The 22,594-nt window shown below is 42.1% G+C and overlaps 1 protein-coding gene across 4 annotated transcripts in view; it reads left to right on the top strand.

The window, feature by feature from the left end:
• ARRB1 (arrestin beta 1) overlaps nucleotides 1-22,594 on the top strand; it is a 1,358,416-nt gene that overhangs the window by 1,276,315 nt on the left and 59,507 nt on the right. For 3 of the 4 annotated variants that reach the window (XM_069640206.1, XM_069640203.1, XM_069640202.1), the window contains one exon: nucleotides 4,323-4,346. The exons of the other annotated variant lie outside the window; for it this stretch is intronic. In XM_069640206.1, the coding sequence (XP_069496307.1) occupies nucleotides 4,323-4,346 (24 nt within the window). The remainder of the gene's footprint in view (nucleotides 1-4,322; nucleotides 4,347-22,594) is intronic. 4 annotated transcript variants of the gene reach the window in all.

The raw sequence follows: 22,594 nt of genomic DNA, 5'->3' as shown, positions 1-22,594 counted from the left end.
TACTTGGCCCCTTGCTTAATCTGATGACAGAGATTCACCAGTTACTAAAACATATGATCAGTATAGATAACATTTTTGAGAACTAACATGCAGGTTCCAACATTTTGCAAAAAAATAGTTTAGCAGTTTAATGAAATGCATCTAGAACATTATGTACTTTAAAATGGATACTAACGTACAGATACATTCTTGCTTTCTGAGTTTAACTCCAGCATTAACATGCTATCGTGAACAGTTCCTTATCAATGAATAGCTATAAAGTGCCACATAAAGCACATTTTCAAGAAATGCATTTAAAATGCTTGTCTTGGCTTTAATTAAGTGCTAACCAAAAGGAGTGATGGCTGGAAGGTTTAGAATTAATCTTAACCACTGGCATTGCTCTGGGCACCCCTCCAGACCATCGATCTTTGTCTGCCAAGTCATTACAAAAGGAGTGATGGCTGGAAGGTTTAGAATTAATCTTAACCACTGGCATTGCTCTGGGCACCCCTCCAGACCATTGTTCTTTGTCTGCCAAGTCATTACAAAAGGAGTGATGGCTGGAAGGTTTAGAATTAATCTTAACCACTGGCATTGCTCTGGGCACTAGCACCAGACCATCGTTCTTTTTCTGCCAAGTCATTACAAAAGGAGTGATGGCTGGAAGGTTTAGAATTAATCTTAACCACTGGCATTGCTCTGGGCACCCCTCCAGACCATCGTTCTTTGTCTGCCAAGTCATTACAAAAGGAGTGATGGCTGGAAGGTTTAGAATTAATCTTAACCACTGGCATTGCTCTGGGCACTAGCACCAGACCATCGTTCTTTGTCTGCCAAGTCATTACAAAAGGGAAAAGACCATAAGCAAATCAGACTTGGTCCCAACCCAAAAGGGGTAGTCCAACCCGAACTACTTGGTCAAATCCCTTCTGCATGAGACCACAAGCATCCTCAGACATGTTTTGGCTTCATCGGGCGTCATCCGTGAGGAGTATCTGTTTTTACCAGCACAGCTATCGCCGGACTCTACTGAAAGCAGGTCGATTCCAGAGAAAAAACATTCCAAATGGTGTATGACATGTGTAAATGGAAAGCATCACTTACGAAAAAAAGAGGTGTTCAGGCATTTTGTGACGCTTTCATAACTCTTTTTTTTGCACATCGTCTTGCAAAAGATGACCATGAATGAAGGAGGGCATAAATGCATAGAAGAGTATATATAGCCGGAACCCTTTGCGCTATTTAGCCTTTTCTTTTTTAAATGGCCCTTTAATGCTTTAAGCAACTAGCCTCATGACTGCAGGGAACTTTGGAGCCAGACTTTAACCAAGCAACCATGACTTGGTGTGATAAAACCTTCACTCCATGAAGACTCTAGGTGCTGCAATGTCAGCCAGATTAAAAAAATAAAAATAAAGTCAAGAGCAGCTAAACAGGTCTATGCGTTGGTCAATTGAATAATTAATTCTAGACCACGTATGGAGCATAATTAAGGTGGCAATGTGAAGAATGTTAATTCAATTAGGATAGAACAATCATTAGAAGTGGATATTAGATGAGAATCATTTTCATTGCAAATACAATTATCTTGTTTTATTTACAAGTGTTATTCCATGTCAGTTAGGGATCGATTCATGAGAAATTATTTTTTCTTTCACTCATTATACCCACTAAAGGAGCACTTTCCTACAAAAACAAAAATGTAATTCTTCCCATACACCTGTGATTCATTACAAGGAGTCAAATTAATTGACTGCACCGATAGGAAACAGATGAACAATGTACGAGTGAAAATATACTCCATTGCACAGATTATGTAATGGTGTGGAATTGGAAAGACACTGGTGAAGATGTTCATGAGAATTTATGAAAAGGTTGCCCGTATGAGGGCAGGCTGCTCCTCACATTGTGGACATAATATTGAGAGACCACAGTTGAACATCTTTTAAAACATGTTGTTTTAACGCAAAGCAAAGCGTGGGACATGTGCTAGTTGATTTGATTCAGTAAGGAGCAAATCCATTAAATCATTATGCTTTAGAAAAACAATCTTTTTTTTTAAGGTTAGCGTTTTTATAGTCAGTTTTTTTAAATCACAATTATTTGCAATCAGTTTGATTTTGCATAATGTTTTTCTGAAAGAGGATAATTTGCAGATCGACAGCTACGCAATACAGTGCGTTAGTCCTCACAATGCTCAAAGTATCATTGACAGCGCTTCAGTTACGCTTGTGAAATCGTTTATTTCCAGACTAAACCAAAACACTTAAAAAGGTGACAGGGAGTCAAAGACAAACACATATGTCTCACGGCCAGGGCACCAGTCACGGCGTGACTATCTACAACTCAACACATGGCTACCGTGTTCATTTTAGGTGTACACAAACGGGACTGCATTACTGTCTGTCTCTGAACTAACTTGCATTTCAATGTTATACTAATTCTCCTGTACAATGCTCCACTGCTTCTGAGCGTGATTGTGCTATATACATTATAATATAAATACAAAAAGAAATGTAAATGCCAGAGGGATTGTCGCATCACCCATAATATATTGATGAAAACACCAAAACACAATGATGTTGAAATGTTTTCACTTCTTTCCTACATGTGAGCATTTACATGTTGCAGTGATAAATGCTCAATCATGTGAATAATTATTTGAGAAACAATATCTAGAAAAGGATGGATATTTTATTTTGGTTTTCCCTCAATTTCCATCCCTCTTCACAACTCCCTTTATTTGTGTTATAAGAAATGTACCCTTCTCCTATTGATTGGTGAATGATTTCCATACTACGTTTTGTCCCTGTAGTTAATGGTATTTTTTTCCATGAACTATGTATCTTACTGGCCACTGACCACATGTAAACTAATATACATGTTTATGAAACTTGACAAATACACATATGTTCTCATATTGAATACATGACAGTCACAAGAGATCATGACTACATGAAGGAATGGCACATACAATTCATTTCTGAATAGGAATTCAACTGTACCTATAAACCGGGCCCCGGACACAAGTTCCCAAATGCTTTTTAAAGACATTGAATATGGTAGTGGGTTTGGGTGAATACAAAGTTGCATCCAGCAAAGAGCTGTGATGGAGGAAGGATTATTGGAATCAAAGTGTTACTTTCCAGTGATACTCTTGATTCCTTTGATCAAGAGATGCAGCTGAGTTCCACAAGCTTGTTGGTAAGCAGGATGGTCTGCAATGCGGTTTACAGACCTTACCGCCATCTTGATCATTAAAAATGTCACAGAATTGAACCATTGGAGGATAAATTTACCTGAACTCAATTTGATTATGAATTTCCAACTCAAGTAAACACCACTCATTGGTTTGTCTGTCTCCCCTTTCTCCTTAATCCCTTAAATCCGTTGTTGTTCTCTTAGTTTGACTCTATCATGATATCATTTAAAATGTATATTTTTAGTATTTTTTGTCGTCTTTTACATGTTATGGCACTGACTGCAATCAACGGTATGCTTTGTATTGAAATTGTATTTCATTTCAATAAGCAATTTCTCTAGTCATTCATGGAAAAGCCCAAAAACCCAAATGCCTGTGTATCTGTACTTTTCATTTAAAAAACAGTAACTGCATGATATAAACAACATATGTAATATGAATGATGTCCAGGTATTTGTATTATGTTGCATTCGTATGGTGAGCGTATAGGCAGTTGGTTTTAAGTATTGTGAGCCCTGCGCTAAGATGTTCTGATTCTCATATACCACATAATAGAAACCGGGTAAGGAAAAACTAATTGAATTGGGCTTATCAATATACAAATCATAACTCCTGTCTAGCTTCCAGAATGGTTAAATATATGATCTCCATCCAAATGTATTATATGGAATGATTTCTCATCAATCTTATTGATTCTACTTTGAAATAAAATAACGAGGCTGAACATGCTGAGGTTTTTTGATTGAATTTTCAAACTCTCTATAGATTCTTTGCACTTTATTTATTTTAAATGCAGGGGGAGACCGCACGCAGCCCCTCCCCAAATGCCCCCTACCTTCATGTATTCCCTTACCCAACCCCCTATCTAATTTTGTGTGAAAAAGTGCAAAGAAGTCGAAATATACCAAATATACGTTATTTTGGGATTCATTTTTGGGGGGGAATACCCATTTTATTGGGGATGTCCTGAAAGCATGGCTGGATTGGACCATTTGGTTAATCGTCTGGCCTGCTGTATTGAGTTTCTTGTGCCCTGAATAATTTGTGAACTATTCCATTATCTCGCCTTCCAGTATATGAGAACTCCGTCCTAGGCATTTCTTGCTAACTAATGTTTACTCTGCTTTTGCAATGCCAGCCTTTTGGGAGATCTTGCATCCAGGTAACGCTTCACGCTTTGCCTGCTCATGGATGTGCATGATAACCCATCTGCCGGCGCATCTGTCTTGTCGCACTCCATTGAACACGCGTGCACCCCTCTGAATGTGATCACCACCCCATCCCCTGCCTGCCTCCACTTGCACATCCATCCTACACTCTTACCATCCTATTCGGAACGTGCAAAGGTACGCCCTGGAAATGTTGCCAATACACCTCTCCTTAAGCAGTCCAGGGGCCAGATTACCAAAGTGTTGCACAATGTGCAAAAAAGTGAAGCAAATGAATTTAGCACTGATTTTTCTGCCTGGATAATTGGGAATGGAGCAAACAGATTTAGCCCCGATTTGTATTATCTAAAAAGGTTTTCACATGAACAAAAGAGAAACAGACAGTTTTATTTACTATGTTTGATGCCTACGATGGAAGGAAATGTAGCAATACGGATTGGGACGAAGCCTGTTTGCTCTATTCTATATTATGAAAGCATTTGCTCACTTTTTAGAAATTGTGCAAATGTTTGATAATCTGGCGCCAGATCGTGCATTTCCTTCAGTGCACACAGTCTCATTAAGTGACCATTGAACATCAAGTGCAATGCCAGTTCAGTTGTTCTTCATTCAACACTTGGGGCCCGATTGACAACAGTGTTTTTCAATGGGGCAATCCCATTGGAAAACGCTTTGTAAATCAGGTCAATGGTTTGTTCTTCATACCTTCATGCTTGTGATTCAAAACATGTTTTCCAAAGATCTATATATGTCTTTATAAAAAAAAAACGATCTCGCTAAATATTCTGTGTGTTCGTGAGTGCGTTTGTGTGTGGTGTTTGTATGCGTAAGGAGTTATTTGTTAATTGCATTAAAATCATTATTTTAGAGTGGTATGTGAACAAATACTAAAAGTCAACATTGAAACACATGTGTGGGGTGTCTGAGCGTTTATGTTCCTGTTTTAAAATGCATGTATGTCTGTAGTTTTCTCTGCTTCTAAAAATATAAGACCGGATTTGCAAAAGTGTTTTTCAATGGGAACCCGTAATGAAAAACATGTTATAAAGCAGCCCCATAGAGTTTCATTATCTCTATTTTAGAAGGCTTGGGCAAATCACTGAAAATGTAGGCTTTGTGTTGGAATTACTATTTGGGCTCCCCTTAGGAGACAGGAGGGTACACGTGGCTTCTATGACAGGGCCTCGATCTGGCCAATCAGTTTGCAGTCATTTTACGACATAATTCTTTCACAAATGGTGCGCCTCTCTCTGCTGTGCACCACTCTTCCTCTTGTCTTTCATTAGTTATTTCTCTATAATGCCACAGTATAGTACACCGTTTAACCCTTTAAATGCCAAGGACGAGTATGCTCGTCCTTTTTGCATAGACTTGCCTAATAGCCTAGCAGCTAATGCTGCAGTAAGATGACATGGGAGCAGCCATTTTGGTGATAGAATATGATAGGCTATTTATAAGGTGCTTAATACCCAGAGGTTTCTAAGCGGGGACCCGGGGATCAAACCTGTTTTGCTCCATGTCGTCTTGCTTCCAAGGTGAGAACGTTGCCCCTGAGCTATCCTCCCGATAGTGTCAGCTGAAGGGGTACAGTGCAGGGTCGAACGCAACTGGAATGAATACATGGTCAAGGGTCACAGAGAGTATGTGTAGCCATTGATTCTTTCTTTGCCAGTATGGCTTGGTTCTGACCAGTGAGGTGCTGGGCAAAGGGGAGCTGTATTGGATAAACGAATTGCCATAGCGGGGTAATGCATGAATTGGAGAGGTTTTGCAACATTAGGGCTATCACCAAAAGAGGCAAAAGATCCAGTGCATGATATATCAAGGAGCTTGCACAAGGGTGATGGTATTAAGGCTACATGTATCACCCTACTAGATTGCAGCATGCGTCCACATACACTGACGCTTACACTAGCCCATGTCTCAGGTATGGTCTTAGGTGCGTTATACAATAACAAATAAATAGATAAATAAATAAATAAGGGATGCTGGCATGTTTCCCTGTTGCAGATATAGTTCTAGATGTACTTCAGAAATGAGACACTGTGCCAGCCGCAACTACACCAAGTATCCACCACCTCAACAGATACTAACACTCTCTTAGAATTGCTCAAGTCCCTCTTTCTTAATCACCTGAAAATGATTGACAGTTGATTTAAATGATACTGGGATTAGATCAGTGTTGCTGCCAATGGAGGCATAGATAATGAAAGTATCCACATTTCTGTGGGAGCCCAATCAATAGCTGGACTCAGGGGCTGGTAACCCCTTAGAAAAAACATTACCCACTCACTTATTTATTGCCATAGAAGAACTAATATAGGGGTTACGTGTGATTTCATAGAATCACAAACTAACTAATACAATTATAACTAATACCAAACTAACTCATTCCAAAATAACTAATTTCTTTTTCATTGTCTGTGCGGGGTTACTCCCCAGAGCCCCCCCATTTTTTGTTCCTGACACTTTTCGCCACCCCAAAACCACTATTCCCACTCCCAACCACATTTTTTTGTTTTTCCCAAATTCGTTATTTTGGAATTAGTTATTTTGGCTTTGTTTTAATTGGATTAGTTATTTTGCGATTCCACATAATCACTGCATACCAATATAAGGGATGCTATTGTCCCCTGATATAATTGCAGCCTGTTGAGTTGCTCGGTCTAGGACGCATCTAAGGGATCCAACGGAGGACGGTCCTACATCGTCTAGAGAGATGTTCAAATCCATACGAATGGCTAAGTAAGAACTGCATTCAACTGAGGACTTCCTGAACATTTAAACTGATTTTAGACAAGAACAGATTGTCTCTTAGGCGGTGTGAGATGGATGCTCGCACAAGTATCTGGGAGACAATATTGTTATGTCATTGTGACAGTTGTTCATAGAGCGCGTCACATTGTATTCTACCCGCTTCCTGGCACTGTTTATTACAGCTTCTGTTATTTATGTTGCTTAATGTATCAAATTTTGAAGGATGAACGGATGAGTCATCCCTGCCAGAGTTTCAAAAATGAAAAGTGCAGGTACTTAAACTCTGACCTGTCCCAGATGCCAACATAAAGATACAAGTGATAACAAGTCCACACCAATGAACTGGTAACCAATGGAAAAGAGCAATCCTTCAGCAGGTTCTTCTAAAAATACACCAAGCGCAGAATTTCTTACTACACTATGAGAACAAGTAGTGGGCCATTCATCGAAGCACCTAGGTTAACTCCATGTTAACCTTTACCTATTGGAAAGCATAGAATAATTGGTCAGTTTTTGCTAAATTGTTCCTAACAAGGCCCATAATGAGACACTAGAGAAGGAGAAGTTTAAGGTCTCCAGGACTGCTATTTCTAACTTTATCACTTGAATTGACCGTCAGCTTTTCGGAAAACGTGTTCAATGTTGGAACCACCATTGAATGTCTATAATTTTGTTAGTGCACAGCAACTTGTTACCTCATCTTTTATCCTTCATTAGCAACCAGGCGGGGCGCCAGCCAATCAGATGGCTAGGAATGAAGGCTTTAACTGCTGGTACAAGCCTGCGTTCCAAGCCGCCTGACGGCCGGCTCCCCCGCCACACTCTTCCCCCCCACCCTTTGTCCCTTTTTTTTATCCCCCACCCCACTACTTACCTTATTTGCTGCTGCATCTGCTCCTTCCCCTTGCCTCCCGTAGGCTGACTTGAAATTGAGCTCTATATAGAGCTCTGCCTTCCCTTTCCATGGCAGCCATCTTGGAAAAGGATTTTCCTTCCTACAGCAGGACGCAGAGCACGTCCTGTTGTAGGAAGGAAAATCCTATTTATTCAGCACCCCGGAATACCGCTTTGGCATCCCGGGGTGCTAATGGCCTTCATCCCCCATTCCAGCCCCTGGAACAGAAAATGAACCCCACAATCCCACATTTCTCTTTGCCTTCATTCCCTTCTTGCTTTCTCCTCCTTTGGCATTTCTTTCTTTGTACTGGATTTCCCACTCTTCTAACCTAATCTTGAAAGTATTTTTTTCTTCCCCTTCTTCACGTTTACCCCTTTTTTCTTTCACGTTCCTTTATCTTCCTTTGTTTTTCTCACTTTACTTGAACTCTGTCCAAAAGCATTTTTTATTGTCAGCATTTTTCAGTGTAAATTCACGTTCTCATGCATTTTGTATTGCAAGGACACGTGCATTATCAGTGCATGAAATACGGTCATGCAGAATATATTCAGCTGCCAAAACATGTAGCAATCATGTGTGCATGTTGACTCGTAGGACACATTTGTATCTGCAGGAGAATGTACTGTTTGTGTGGTAGAAGGCTCCGATTTGAGTGGGGGAATTACATGCTTATGCAATTTGTGGACAATTAAGGTTACCTAGAAGCATTTTTCTTGCATTTACATACTTATATACTGGCTGCATTCTCAACTTCTGATACAGCCTAATTGTACAGGTGTGTCCATATGAAGCAAATACTTGGCTCACATGTAAAACACAGATATTTTAAATTACAATACAACCCTGTTAAAAAGTACACTTGCTTAGGCTGCACGTTAGGTTGTAGGTTCCTTTATGAAAGTCTTCAGGTATGACAGCTGAGGTTACGATGAAGGATAAGGGGCTTAGAGTATTATGTTAAGCAGGAGATGCTGATGAGCCCACTGGCTCCAACCACCCAGGCTGAACCATTCTTAATGCCTAGGCTCGAACACAGACCTTCAAATGAACCCATATAAACATTGCAAGCATTTGGGGAACATTCGCTCACTGACATCAAGGCATGACACACCCAGGAACAGTTACAGGATATAGTTACAGGATATAACAAACGTGTTAGACAAAACTCTAGTGAGTCATGAGTTTTCGAGGGTGTTGTATCTTCAATGTAAATAGTCTAGATGTTATTACTGCAGTAGGGTGCACACTCAATCTATGAGACAAGAATGATGCCAGATAAATCACTGCCTAGGATTCTAAAACTTGCTCAGAAAGCTGCTGAAACAAACTGCATACTGGGAGCTTGGATAGTCACAAATGGCATGCACTCGCAGTGCTGGAGGGTTATTTATTTATTTAGTTACATGTATTTGTCTAGTTCATGCTTATGAAAATGGTATCGGGTCACTGTAATAATAATCTCAGGAAGGTAAAACAACCATTAAATAACAATACAGTCAAACATACAAACCCTAAAGCCCTCCATTAAAAACTTCTTCTAATAAAAACACAGTTCTAAAATCTAGTTAAAATATCAAGAATGTCATTATAAATATGTATTGTTTGTTTAGTTTGTTTATTTACATACCGCAGTCTAGCCCTTGGGCATCTGGGCGCATTACTTTGTTACACAGGCATTGTATTACAATTACATACAAAAGTGGTTACTTTGGCAATATAATTTACAGATATATACAGTAATATACAATGACTGGTTACACAGGCAGAATCATTTACATATGAAGAAAGTGAACGAGGCAATAGGTTAATGGTCGAGTGATGCAATTAGAACAGGATGTAGTTTGTCTAGCCTATGTAGGCAGTAAATGGCTCATTGGAGTAGCATAAGGTAAACAGATCATAGTTGAGATAAAAATAAAGATAGTGGAGACAGTGATTAGTGTGATGGAGTGATGAGCAGCGCATCTGTGTTTCTTATTACTCCTTCGAGAGCATCCACGTTTTAGAATTTAAATTTTACAGTTTTCAAATGCATCACAAACAAGGAATGAGCCCTGAAGCTCCTTCACCGCTGGTATTATTCCCCAGTTCGCCTGCACCATTGCAACCCTGACACTGACCCGGGCTGCTGGAGACGCTGCGGAGAGCGGGGCTCCTTTTTCCACATTTGGTGGGAATGCCCAGTGGAGGGAGGTCCTGCAGATCATGGAAGACATCACCCAAAGCTGCCGATGGACCCGGAGGTGATCCTGCTCGGGGTGGCGAGCCCAGATTGCTACCCTTAAGCTACCCTTAAGCGGGGCGATCTGCCAGACTGCTCACACACCTATTGCTAGCAGCTAAAATTACAGTGGCACGGAAATGGAAAGCTCAGGAGCGTCCTCTTCTAGCGCTCTGGTGGATAAACGTTTGGGAGATCCTGGTGGCAGAGAAAGTCACGGCGGCGAAGGAAGGGGCGCTCCATCGTTTCACCGACTGCTGGGCACCAGTATTGGACTACCACTCCCGATTCCCGGCGCTAACATTCCAATCCCGCCTGGTAGTGAACTTCTTGGGACTCCTAAACCCTGGCGGGTCTCCTACACATCAGAGCATCACAGACTAAAAGGATGGCAGAGATAGGACCAATGGGGAGGGTTAAAGGGCAAACTGCTTGCATACTAACTATAAAGGGAGCCACAATGACCATGTAATGTATAGTTATCCCTGTAACCGAAATATAGTTGGTAAAAAAAAACTAATTTAAAGCTATTGATAACTTATTATAACTTAACATATTATAATTTATAACACAGTTACTGATAACTTCAGATGTTAATAGGTTGCTCTACCAAATCTATGCTTCCTACTTCTGATTGTTTTTAATCCAAAAATACGCTTTTAGGGTAAAACACTGCACAGTATTGCATATAAAGATGTCCCACCAGAAAGCCCACAGTATATTTAGTTTTTTTTTCAAAGTAATCAATTGGGGCCTTTGATTCACACAATACAAACTAGGAAATGTAGGATTCTCCTTAAAGGTACACGCTCTACCGGGATGCAAATCAACCAAGTCACTACAGGCTCCTTTTTAATGGTACAAGATGCTGCTGCTCTCAGATTTTGCATAGGACAAAGAATGAAGTCAGGAACTTAGGTTTTTTCACACTCACCTCTCCTCTGCTTTGACTCCACTACTTCTGATAATTTACCAAGCTACCCACTATAAGCGACCGAGGAGGATGTTCATTGTTCTGGTTCCTGAACCTTCACCCCACAATCTCTTCTGAGTCACTTGTACCATGGTGCAATTCAGAAGGCACCTTCTGGAAAACCCAAGTGAATAACAATAGCACACTCAATATTATTGCTGTAATTTCTCAGTACTAAGTGTATCGGTTCTTGGTTAGTAAATGTCTATCAAACTACCAACAAAATGAAAAAATACTTTCTCATTATCCAGCACCTACTTTTGTGTTTAAAACATGTATCCTGCTTTTTCAGGAAATCTTCATCCCATTACTTACAAGTCTCTTGCCCTTTCAAAATGCACAGACATTGCAAATATAAACATTTAAACCATTTATCTCATCATATACATGGATGCTTCTTTTTCACTCAGGAAAGTGCCCATAATATCCCTGGGCAGTCTGGCTCCTGCATGTATACCATTTAAAGTGTGTTAGGTCCTGAAGTGCAGGTGATTTTATTCTTCAGTTATTTGTTAAAAAAAGAATATTTGGTAATGTATTATTGCCCTTTCGTCATAAAAGACTGTCCTCTAAGTGAAACACTTTGTAACTTTATTCGGTTTCTATAGAGGGCAGATTTCCTTTAAAAACCCACGGTTCCCTGGTTGGTGTCGTAGGCCCTCATTCCGAGTTGGGCGCAAAGAGATACCGGGCACCGTTAAGGACATTGGTGCCGGTAATTCCTTAGCGCCCTATTCCGAGGTCCCTTAGCGGGTTCCTTCCTATGGACGGGGCCCGTTAAGGGACTTCAGAGCTAATAACGGTACCACAATTTGCGGTACCGTTATTAGGGCCTTCCCCCTTCCCATTGAGCCCTATGGGGGCTGAAATGGGAATGGGGAATGGCTTTTTCAATGGGGACTTACCGGTCCCGCAAAGGTCGGAATAGACTGGTAAGTCCCCATTGAACCAGGGCAGACTCAGTACCAGTATTGGAGGTAGTCATGGCGCAAATAGCGCCATGATTCCCTCCAAACTCTGAATGAGGGCCCTAATGTTCGTACCATGCGACCATGGTGTATGTAGGTGGGTGTAGATAATAGGTCGTGGACCAGAGTTCTAATGAAGATTCTTTTCTATCCTCATGCGTGAAGTGTCATTTATTTTGTCCATTGAACTTCAAATGCAGACAGAGTTCCTAAAACTTGATCTATCCTTTATTCTGTGGAGAGATCAAACTGTGGTCTGGCGTGGATGTTTCAGTCCAATTTTGTCGCACAGATACAGTATAGAGGTAAGCCGACCGGTTTCAGTGGTATGGAAACCACTTTCATCTGGGCTTGAACAGCTAATAGTGAGTAGTACGCTGTTGTTGGTATTTTTAATTGCAGCTTGATCTGGCTGTGTATTTAAGAGGACCTGCCCTGGACACAGGTATCCTCCCTTGTCGAGGTGGTTCTTTTTGTGGGACTGTATAGCTTCAGGCTCACGGCAGGTGCTGACACTACTCAGCCACATGTGGGGTATCCTGATTCTGCCTGGAACCAAGACATATGCGTTTCCTAAAGGGTAGTTCATCAGTGTCAGTGTAGAATCACAATGTGGAGCAACCATAATTAAGGGAAGATGTGGGTGTTAGACCACCCTTTAGGTCCAGCACATGGATACAGGTCCTGAAGTACACCATTGTCCGCGTTGGCCATAGATTTGTCCTTCTTACTTACCATTGTGTATTCATGTGTTTCAAGTTTTGTGTGTAGTATGTTTTCCATGAAACTAATGGCAAAGTCTTTCTTATCGTTAATGTTGCTTAGGAGCAATGGTATCCACATAAGATCAAAACATGAATGCTTCGTCATAGGTAACAAAATAAATGTTCATTAACACTGTTGCCATCCAATTTCTGAGATGTACATCGAATATCCCTTGTCTTGTTTTAAGATCGTTTGGAAACCTCCTCCTTGTTGTGGTTTAGACACTTCTTTTAGAATAAGAAAGCAAGTTGTTCCAAGTAGGTGGGTTTCTTCAGCAGAATGTTTAGGTAATTTGGCTTAAATTGCTTCACTTGGGTATTACTCTTATGTTCTGTGATTTGTGTTGTTATGCTCCCTGTTGTTTCACCTACTTAAAGGAGTTCACGGGAACATTTAATCAAATATACCACGAGCACTCTACATTGGGCAAGGTATTGGCATTTTAATTCCTTATGAGTTATAGGGTGTTACATTTCTAACACTTCTGTGACTGAATCCCATTGTGAGAAAGCTAAACATGGGTAGGTGCCTCTTTTAGAGTCTTCAAGTGTGTTTGCCCATCGTATTTGTGCACAAATGTTTTCAACAAAAACATTTCAAAATTCCTTGCCCTTTCTTATGTAATCTTATTGAAGTGTTTGGAGAGATCTTTGAGCTCATGATCCATTTGTAACACAGGCCAATGATGTTTGAAAGATGTTCAAACTTGTTTACTATATGTTGGATATTGTACACATAGCATCTTTTCTTGTGAGAGTTTTGTTTGGGTTGCTATTTAGTCCTGTATGTTAGGAGTCAGCCCTTTTTGATCCATTTCTTGTAATTTCAAATTGTTTATGCAAACAATCAGATGATTGAGAATAAAGAGAAAATATGTGTAATATCGCACACAGGTAATTAATAGCATTAGTCCACAAAGAATTATCATACATACTTAAAATATTACTTAAACCTTTTTAGAAAGAAGAGGCGGTATACACACATGCAAAGGAAATTGAATTTGTAATATGTATCTGCTAAGAAAGAACAAGAAATACTGTTAAATGCTGTAGAATCCGAATGAGAAAAGTACTTTCAATCCACCAATGATCAAAATCCAATAATTTTGATGTTCAGTCACCTAATGATTAGCAATATAGAACTAATAGACAGGGATGATATACAAGGAAAACACATCCTCCAAAAAATGCATGTTATGCATTGAAACACCCCTGAAAGCATGGCACTATCACCCATCCAGCAGACAAGGGAGCATAGAAGACAAATAATATTACCTACCGGAAATGCAACCCCTATTGCCAGAGGAATGTAGGAATGTATATATTTGCCTTTGAATGGACATCAAACAATACAGTTTAAGAAGAATAGTGTTAAAGTTATCATTGAAGATTGAGAAGACGGACAATTCATAACATTAAACTTCATACCAAACCACATGGGATATCTATTGCCTCAGGCAAGGGTAGCGTATTGCTTCAACCACCCATATAGATGGATAACATTGTACAACTTTTCATTCAGAAAACACCAGCCTATATGATATGATATGGCATTTGTAATGCACCTGTACACAAGTGTTTCAAGGCACCACAAGACAAGGGAGGGAAGACACAGGTAGGACAAGACAAACAATCCTACTAGGCCTTGTGTCATTCAGATCATGCAAGTGCGACAATGATAGTACAGTGGGAAAGTAGAGGGTGAAGTGCAAGTGAGACGATGGGGGGAAGTGCGGTCAGGGCAGCAAGGCTCTGAGTAAGTGTAGCCCATGCAAGGCGACTCTGGGTAAGTGCAAGGAGGTAGGGGTTACAGTTACAGTCACTAAGTGCGAGGAAAGCCAGGAGGCAGTGCAGGAAAGACTAGTCATGGAGGAGCTTGGTACCCAGTGAGACTCTGAGGGAACCAAGCGACCAGTTGGCGCAGCAGCCAGGTAAGTTTGCAAGGGAGCGGGAGAGAGAAGCCAGAGGAGAAAAGGAGGCTCTTGAGCTGCTTCTAGAACTTCAGGTGGTCAGGCTCAATTCTGAGAGGGGCAGGGAAGCCGTTCTAGAGGGAGGCACCTACAGAGGATATAGATCCACCTCCCCACTCTTTGCCTGGAGAAGCGTCGGACCCTCAAAGTGTTGGAGGTAGCTGAGCGAAGGGCTCTAGAAAGAAAGTATTTTGGAAGAGAGAGTTGGATGTAATGCAGGCCCGGGCCACAGAAAGCCTTGTGGATGATGCAGAGGGTCTTGAACCTCATCCATGCAGCCACCGGGAGCCAGTGGAGAGAATTCAGGGCTGGAGAGATACATTACCTGGGCTTGAGGCCAAGTATATGTCTTGCAGTCCTGTTCTAGATTAGCTACAGGGGGCAAAGTGTAGAGGTAGGCAGATTGAGAAAGAAGCTGTTGCAGTAGTCTAGCCTGGACAGAACCAATGCTCTGGAGATGGTGAGCTTCTGGGACAAAGTGATAAAAGGTAGACTACCTCTGAGGAGGTGCAGCTGGAAGTGGGCCTTTTTGGCAAGGTCTGTGATGTGAGGAGAGAAGGAGAGAGTGGAGTCGAAGATGACACCAAGGTTTTGTCCTCACAGGAAGGTGAGGGAAGAGGGGCAAATGAGGGAGGCCAGAGTGAGAGAGGAAAAGCAGGAGCAGGAATCCTAATGAGAAGTATCTTCATCTTACTGGCATTAAGGCAAAGAACGTTTGAGAAGCACCATTCCTAAATCATGGATAGACAGTGAGGAATGAGCAAGGGGGAGAGGAGGCTGAGGGAAGCCTGAAAGAGAGCTGAATGTCATCTGCATATCACTGAAAGTTAAAAGAGAAGGTGGACATCTGATGGGCCAAAGGGGCAAGATAGACATTGCAGATCGGATAGAGCCCTGAGGGACACCGCATGTGAAGAGAGAAGTGGTGGAGTGAAAGAACCTAAATTGGACCTGGGAGGGACTGTCCAGTAGGAAGGAGGTCAGCCATGCCAGGGCCTGATCTGTGATGCCCAGATTCACACAGTGTTGGTTGATCAGGGTGGCAGGAATGACTGTTTCAAAAGCAGAGAAAATGTCAAGGAGGAGGTAGGACAGAGGGAGAGCTGGATTTGTGGTTAGAGAGCAGATCTTCATGGGTGTTCAGGAGAGCAGTTTTCATTCCTCTGGATGCTCTGAAGCCAGACTGCTGGTCGTGGAGACAGCCAACAGATTCAGTGTGGAGGGTAAGCTGGGAGATGGCCAACTTTTCCAGGAGTTTGCCCAGGAAAGTAGTGATAGAAATCGGGCGATAGTTTGCTGGACAGGTAGGATCGACAGAAGGCTTTTTTAGGTGGGGTGCAAAAGGGAGTGCTTGAGGAGAGATGGGAAGGATTCAGTGGTGAAAGAGTGATTGCAGAAATCAGCCAAGTCTGGAGCAAGTGTGACAAAGTGGTCCTTGATGGTTCTGGAGGAGCAGGGGAGCACCTGTTTGGCTGACATTTTCAAAGATCGGACCTGTCTAGCAACATCGTCAGGTGTTGCCAGAGAGAAGAAGGAACAAGGAAGAGGAGAGGGAGAGGCAACCAAAGGGGGCCTATGAAAGGTAGAGGGAGAGGAAGAGGAAAGTGAGAAAAGGATGTCCTGAGTTTTATTGGTGAAATGAGAGGCCAACACCGTACAGGGGGTTTGGGAGGGAACAGGAGAGGTGGAGAATGCAGTAGGATTGGCCAGTTCCTTGCAGATTCTAAAGAGATTGGCCATGTTCTTAGAGGCAGCAGAGAGGCAGGCTTAGATAGGGGCCATCTTCTTGGAGAAGACAGAGGGTCTGTATTGCATCTGAAATAGGCGGCAGGACCGTTTTTCAGAGGATGCGCCTGAAGCCCTCGACTTCCTCTCAGCCACCCTGCACTTTCATTTCAGGGTGGTGAAGTCAGAGTCGTACCAAGAGTTGCAATTGGAGGTAGGCTTCAGACAGATTATCATGACAGGGGCACGGATGTCCAGAGTGCTGGAGATGGAAAGATGCAGGTAGTGAGGGCTGTGTCAGAGTAGCCAAAGGAGTAGGAGGAACAGAGAAAGTATAGGCAAAGGCATCCACTGACACTTGCTTCTTGGGCTGAATGACCGAGGAGGAAGGTGTCAGTGCTGGGGTAGGCTTTGCTTAAGGGGCAAGATGTTTCAGATGAGAGAAGAGCAGAACATGGTCAGTCCAACAGAGAGGAGTGGTGAGATGGTTAGAGAGGGGGATGTCTGAGGAGATGAGAACATCCAAGGTGAGTCCGGCAGAGTGTGTCGGACCAGAGGGTAGACTGGAAAGGGAGAGAGAGAGTGGCAAATGTTGCAGAAAAGCTGAGAGGAGGGATTAGAAGCATCCAGGTGGATGCTGAGTTCTCAGAGGAGGAGGAGTTGAGAGGTTGAGGCAAGGATAGAAGAAGAGAGGTCAGCTCATTCTGAGAGGAAGAGGGTGACCTGGCCAGCTTGCCTGTAGATGGTGGCCACAATCAGAGAGAGGCCAGTAGAGAAAGAGAGCTGGCAGACTAGGCATTCAAAAGACAAGTAGGGACCCAAAGACCAGGGCCACTCCATCTCTGGGCCAGTTGGTTCTGGGCTTGGAGAGGAGCTTGTAGCCCTCAAGGAGGAGAGTGTCAAAACTTGTGACAGAGCTGGACATGAACCATGTCTCGGTGAGAGCGAGGACATCCAGGTCAAGGTTTTCGAAGAGGTGGCAGATGTCAGAAGAATATTTGACAACAGAGCAAGAGTTGAGAGTAGCTATGTGTAGCAGGTTGCCACCTTTTAAAGACTTCTGGAGTGGGTTGCTGGGGTGAGGCACACCCAGCAGAGGTGGTAGAAAGGCCTGAGAATGGGCAGAGGCAGTAGAAGTGGCAAAGGGGCCAGAGCGGAGAAGGAGTTGGGTGCCAGAGAGCCGTCCGAGGAGGAAGGAGTTGGCAGAGATGCCAGAGAGGTGTTGGAAGAAGTGGCAGGAGAAGGGAGGAAATTGATGAGATGTTGGAGACGTCTATCAAGAAGGAGGAGATTAGGCTGATATCCCTGGACCATGACGGTACTATTTAGATAGACACTGATAATGTTCTTGAAGGATTGGAAGGGGTCCATGAGGAACTCCCACCGGGTGCCACCTTTAATGGGAGAGGAGGAGAAAGGAGAGAGAACAGAGACCATATGGGGAGTCTGCAGGTCTGGAGAGGGAACAACAAAGCGGATGTCGTGAGAGTCTGTCTGGAAGAAACGCTGATGTGGGTATCAGCGACTGGGAGGCATGGGTGGGAGGCATGGGTTGGAAACCAGGATATCCCCCTTGAACCTTTTCCTTCCATACTTAGTGAGAGGGAGAGGTTAGGAGATAGAGTAGCAGTTTGAGAAGATGGGAGCAATCGAGAGCACTATAAATAGTGTGAGGAGGCAAGAGAGGAGAGTGAGGGAGGACAAGAAGCACAGCCCACAGCCATTCATCTGAGGGAGCACCAGATGGGGGTACACAGGGAAGGAGGCATGCAGGAGGCAACAAGCAGGCAATATGCCACAGGGGAATGCAGGAGCAGTATGGACAGAGGGCTGGGGCAGGCAGCACACTATAAAAACACCCACATTCGACATTCCTAAAGGAGGGAAAACAGGTATAGTTTTAGCACAACAGTAATGCAGACACCCAGATGCGTAGTTCCTAAAAGGAGGGGACAAAAGGCCTAGTTTTAGCACAACAGTAATGCAAAGCCATCCAGATTCAATTTTCCTTAAAGAGGGAAAAAGGCCAAGTTTTAGCAATGCAAGAAATGCGACTTTACTGGAGAGAAGTGAAAGATGGCAAAACAATACAGTAAAATGAGATGCTTATGGGTGGTGCGAGAGGGAAGGATGTGTCAGTTTAGTGGGGTGCAGCGATTGCTGCCCACTCTTGACCGCACCTACCTTGTCAGTTGCAGCAGATCGACACTGGCAGACACCATCTTGAGCTGCTTTTTGAGGTGGACTACTGCCAAATCAGGACCGCTGGGCAGGCAGAGGGAGGGAGCAGGAGAAGGAGACAAGGGGTGGGGAAGGGAAGGCAAGGAACGAGGCAGCAAGGCAACAGAAGTCAGCCACACAATATCACAAGTCAATTTCACCTTAATTCAGATGCAAGGACAATCTAATTTTCCAAGACACGAGCAGAGCGCATCACAGCCTCACTGTGTGGTTCATGCCAGCAGAATGGAAAATGCTGAGCCTAGCACCACGGTCACAAAGCAGTCACCCAACAACAGCAGGCCAGTGCCCAATCAGGACCGGGGGCGGACAGAGGGAGGGAGCAGGAGGAGTAGACAAGGGGCGGGGAAGGGAAAGCAAGAAATGAGACCACGAGGCGGCGGAAGTCAGACACACAATATCACAAGTCAATTTCACCTTAATATAGACGGAAGCACAATCCCTTTTTCCAAGACATGAGCAGAGTGCTTGACAGCCTCACTGTGTGTTCAGGCCAGCAGAAGGGAAAATACTGAGCCAAGCACCACGGTCACAAAGCAGTAACGCAACAACAGCAGGCCAGTACCAAAGCAGGACCGGGGGCGGGTGGAGGGAGGGGGCAGGAGGAGGAGACCGAGTGGGAAGGGAAGGGAATGCAAGGAACAAGGCCGCAAGGCCGCGAGGGTCAGGCACACAATATCAAGTCAATTTCACCTTAATGCAGATGGAAGCGCAATCCCTTTTTTCAAGACACAAGGAGAGTGCCGACAGCCTCACTGTGGGCTTCAGGCCAGCAGAATGAAAAATACAAAATACATTAAAATAATATTTATTACAGATTTTAAAACACACTTTAATTTGATTTCTACATCTACAGTATTTCACATTATTTCTTGTTTCTTTCTTAGCAGATGCATATTTGAAATTCACCTTCTTTTGTAAAGTTTGATCTTTCGAAAGTATCCTCAACAAAGTGACTATGAGAACATTGTGTGTACATAAATATGTTAATCAAAATCCTGCAGGAAGAGAGCAACGCCACCATTAAGGTCATGCTACAAACCCAAACCCAGAAAGGTGTTAATCCTGTTAAAAATACTTTTGAAATATAATGACTTTACTTTACAGATTTTTTTATACAAATAACAGGTACAGCCATGGGCTGTAACAGAACCACACGTCTGGCAAATGTAATCATGCATAATTTTGAACAACAACATTAACTTACAAATAACACAATATTTCTTTTATTTTAGATTTATTGACATTTTGTGTGTGTTGGATCTATGTCTTAGAAACACTACATACATTGCTCTCATGTTTAAACATGATTCCCAAAACCATTAAATTCCCTTTAAACATACATGATCAATATTTTAACATTTTGGACACTGAGATGACAATTAAATATAACTGAATTATGTTTGATATCCATTTTAATCCTCTGACAGGGACAGTTTCCAGCATGGATGACATTCTCTGCTGAAAGATGTAATAAGACCATTTGGTTCCTTAAACCAAGACTTTGACATTAAGAAGAATTATTTCAGAAAAAATAATAAGTACTACCCGACTAAACGAAATTTCAAAAACGTAATTCAAGGAATTGATAATGACTAAGAAAGCAATCATATATTGTTGAAAGAGATCAAGTGCATGTGAAGTTACACAAGTAGTGCACTAGTACCAGTTCTTGATAAAGAGCAAATGTTCTTCTCCTTGCATGGGAATTGTGTCGACAGTATCCTTCTGGATCCTGTTTCAACTCTGCCAGGTACAAACTTTTTTGAAAACAGTATTTGCCCTGTGTAATAATGGACGGCATGCTATGTACTATTTCCTATGATAGAATGCTCTGCATCTTGAAAAGCTGCCTCCCAAACCTGTATTATTTTTCCAGCATCACTAATATGCCTAAAAGCAAACTATCTTTGGCTAGCCACTGTGCGGTGCAAGACGCAACTCCACTGCCCTTGAAAAATGTTTTAGCTATACTTTATTGACTGTCCTGTAACATAGGCGCTCCATACCATCCCCAGGATGGAGCCGGTCACACAGTGATGTACTGTGCTGTGTTTAAGTTGATATCAGCTTGCATCTAGTTCCTGAACACAGCATCAATAGAGCAGAGGATCAGACGTGATATTTCAAAAACGGAAGCAGCATTGTGAGCTGGTTTCAGGCTATCTCTGAGTAATGCACCATTCTTTATAATGTGAACTGTTGTGACCTCTAAATGCCCACTAGTGGTCTACAAATGTAACAAATAAAAGCAAAAGATATCATTACAGATCTCAAATACAGATAAAAAAGGTATTTGAGATAAATCCACAGCCTCAGGAGCTGGGCTCTAAACTCTGGAACATTGTGTTACGTTGTTCCTTGTTTCCTGAGCCAAAAGTAACCACCTTTAAAGTGGTGCCCAGTGTCAGGGAATATGCAAACCACCAGAACGTATGAAAGGACCCTGACATCGGATAAAGCCAGAGAGGAAATTGGTGGGCTCTAACAACCACTTCTCTACTCATCCCCACTATTTTTTCTGTTAGCTGGTTATGCATATTCCCAATCTCACTAATTTCATAAACACCACATGTTTTCAATTTTATTTCATTCCCATATAAAGATACATCAAATGAATTCCAAGAAACTCATAGTAAACATCATGACTATTTCTAACATAAAAATGGCCAGGAGGTTGTTTCTTAGTCACCGGCCATAATTACAATCACAGCCCATACAATTTAAGATTGTGCATCATAAGGTGTTGCTTTGCTATGTAAGATTAAACATTGCTCATTCACTAGTTCAATGATGCTCCAATCTACACCCAATCTAGGAAAGTAGTAGGGAACCCCACCAGCTGTCTCCTTTGAGGATTCTATAAGGGTTTGCACTGGGGTAAAACAGAACAATATTTTCTAATATCGAAGTATTACACTGAATATGATTCTAGTATCGGCTTAACACCACTTTTATTACAAACATTATACAAAGTTTAATGTGAATTTAAAAACGTTCAGCCTATATCATAACTAAATGCCTGGGGTAGAGGCCAAATGTTTTTAATTCACATACATTTGTGTATGATGTTAGTAATAAATGCAGTGTTAAGCCAATTCTAAAGTCATAATTCTGTGTGGTGCTTTCATATTGTTGTGTATTACCCACCGTGCAAACCCTTAGAAGATCCTCAAAAGACCCAGATGTTGAGGTGGGGTTCCCTACTACTTCGCTAGATTGTTCTACACAGTACCCCTATATTTTAGTAGGACCCATTGGTGTAGAGTTGACACTTCGTGTATATACCAATCTACAACCAGGCATGTTTTGTCAGCATGATTAGGACTTCTTCATGAGAGAGGCAGTCAGCTTATATAGCCTAACAAGGGAAAAAAAAAAGACCAAATCAATTCTAATGTATACCATATCATTAAAATGATTTGATGCAACACAATTAAAATAAATCTTCCTATACATTAATATCCATGCCCTACCTGAGGTATATTCCTTAAAGTCTGCATGATTCTCATGTCTTTTTTTATCATGCTCCTAATCACCCCCAGTTGTGACTTTGTTTTTTGACTTGAAAACCAAGGTCCTCATCTACACCTGTCAACTCTGCTCCTCACAAATAAGAAAGATATTAGGAATATGATTACAACGTTTTAAATCTACCCATGGTTTACATCCAATGTCTATCAATTTTAAATACATCTAGACTGAATGACTCTTCTTCATAACA

Source organism: Ambystoma mexicanum, chromosome 7q (genome assembly GCF_040938575.1).
Source record: "Ambystoma mexicanum isolate Mex_15411 chromosome 7q, UKY_AmexF1_1, whole genome shotgun sequence".
Lineage (NCBI taxonomy): Eukaryota > Metazoa > Chordata > Amphibia > Caudata > Ambystomatidae > Ambystoma > Ambystoma mexicanum.
Note: the sequence above shows the minus strand (reverse complement) of the source record. Positions and strands in the feature narration are given on the sequence as shown.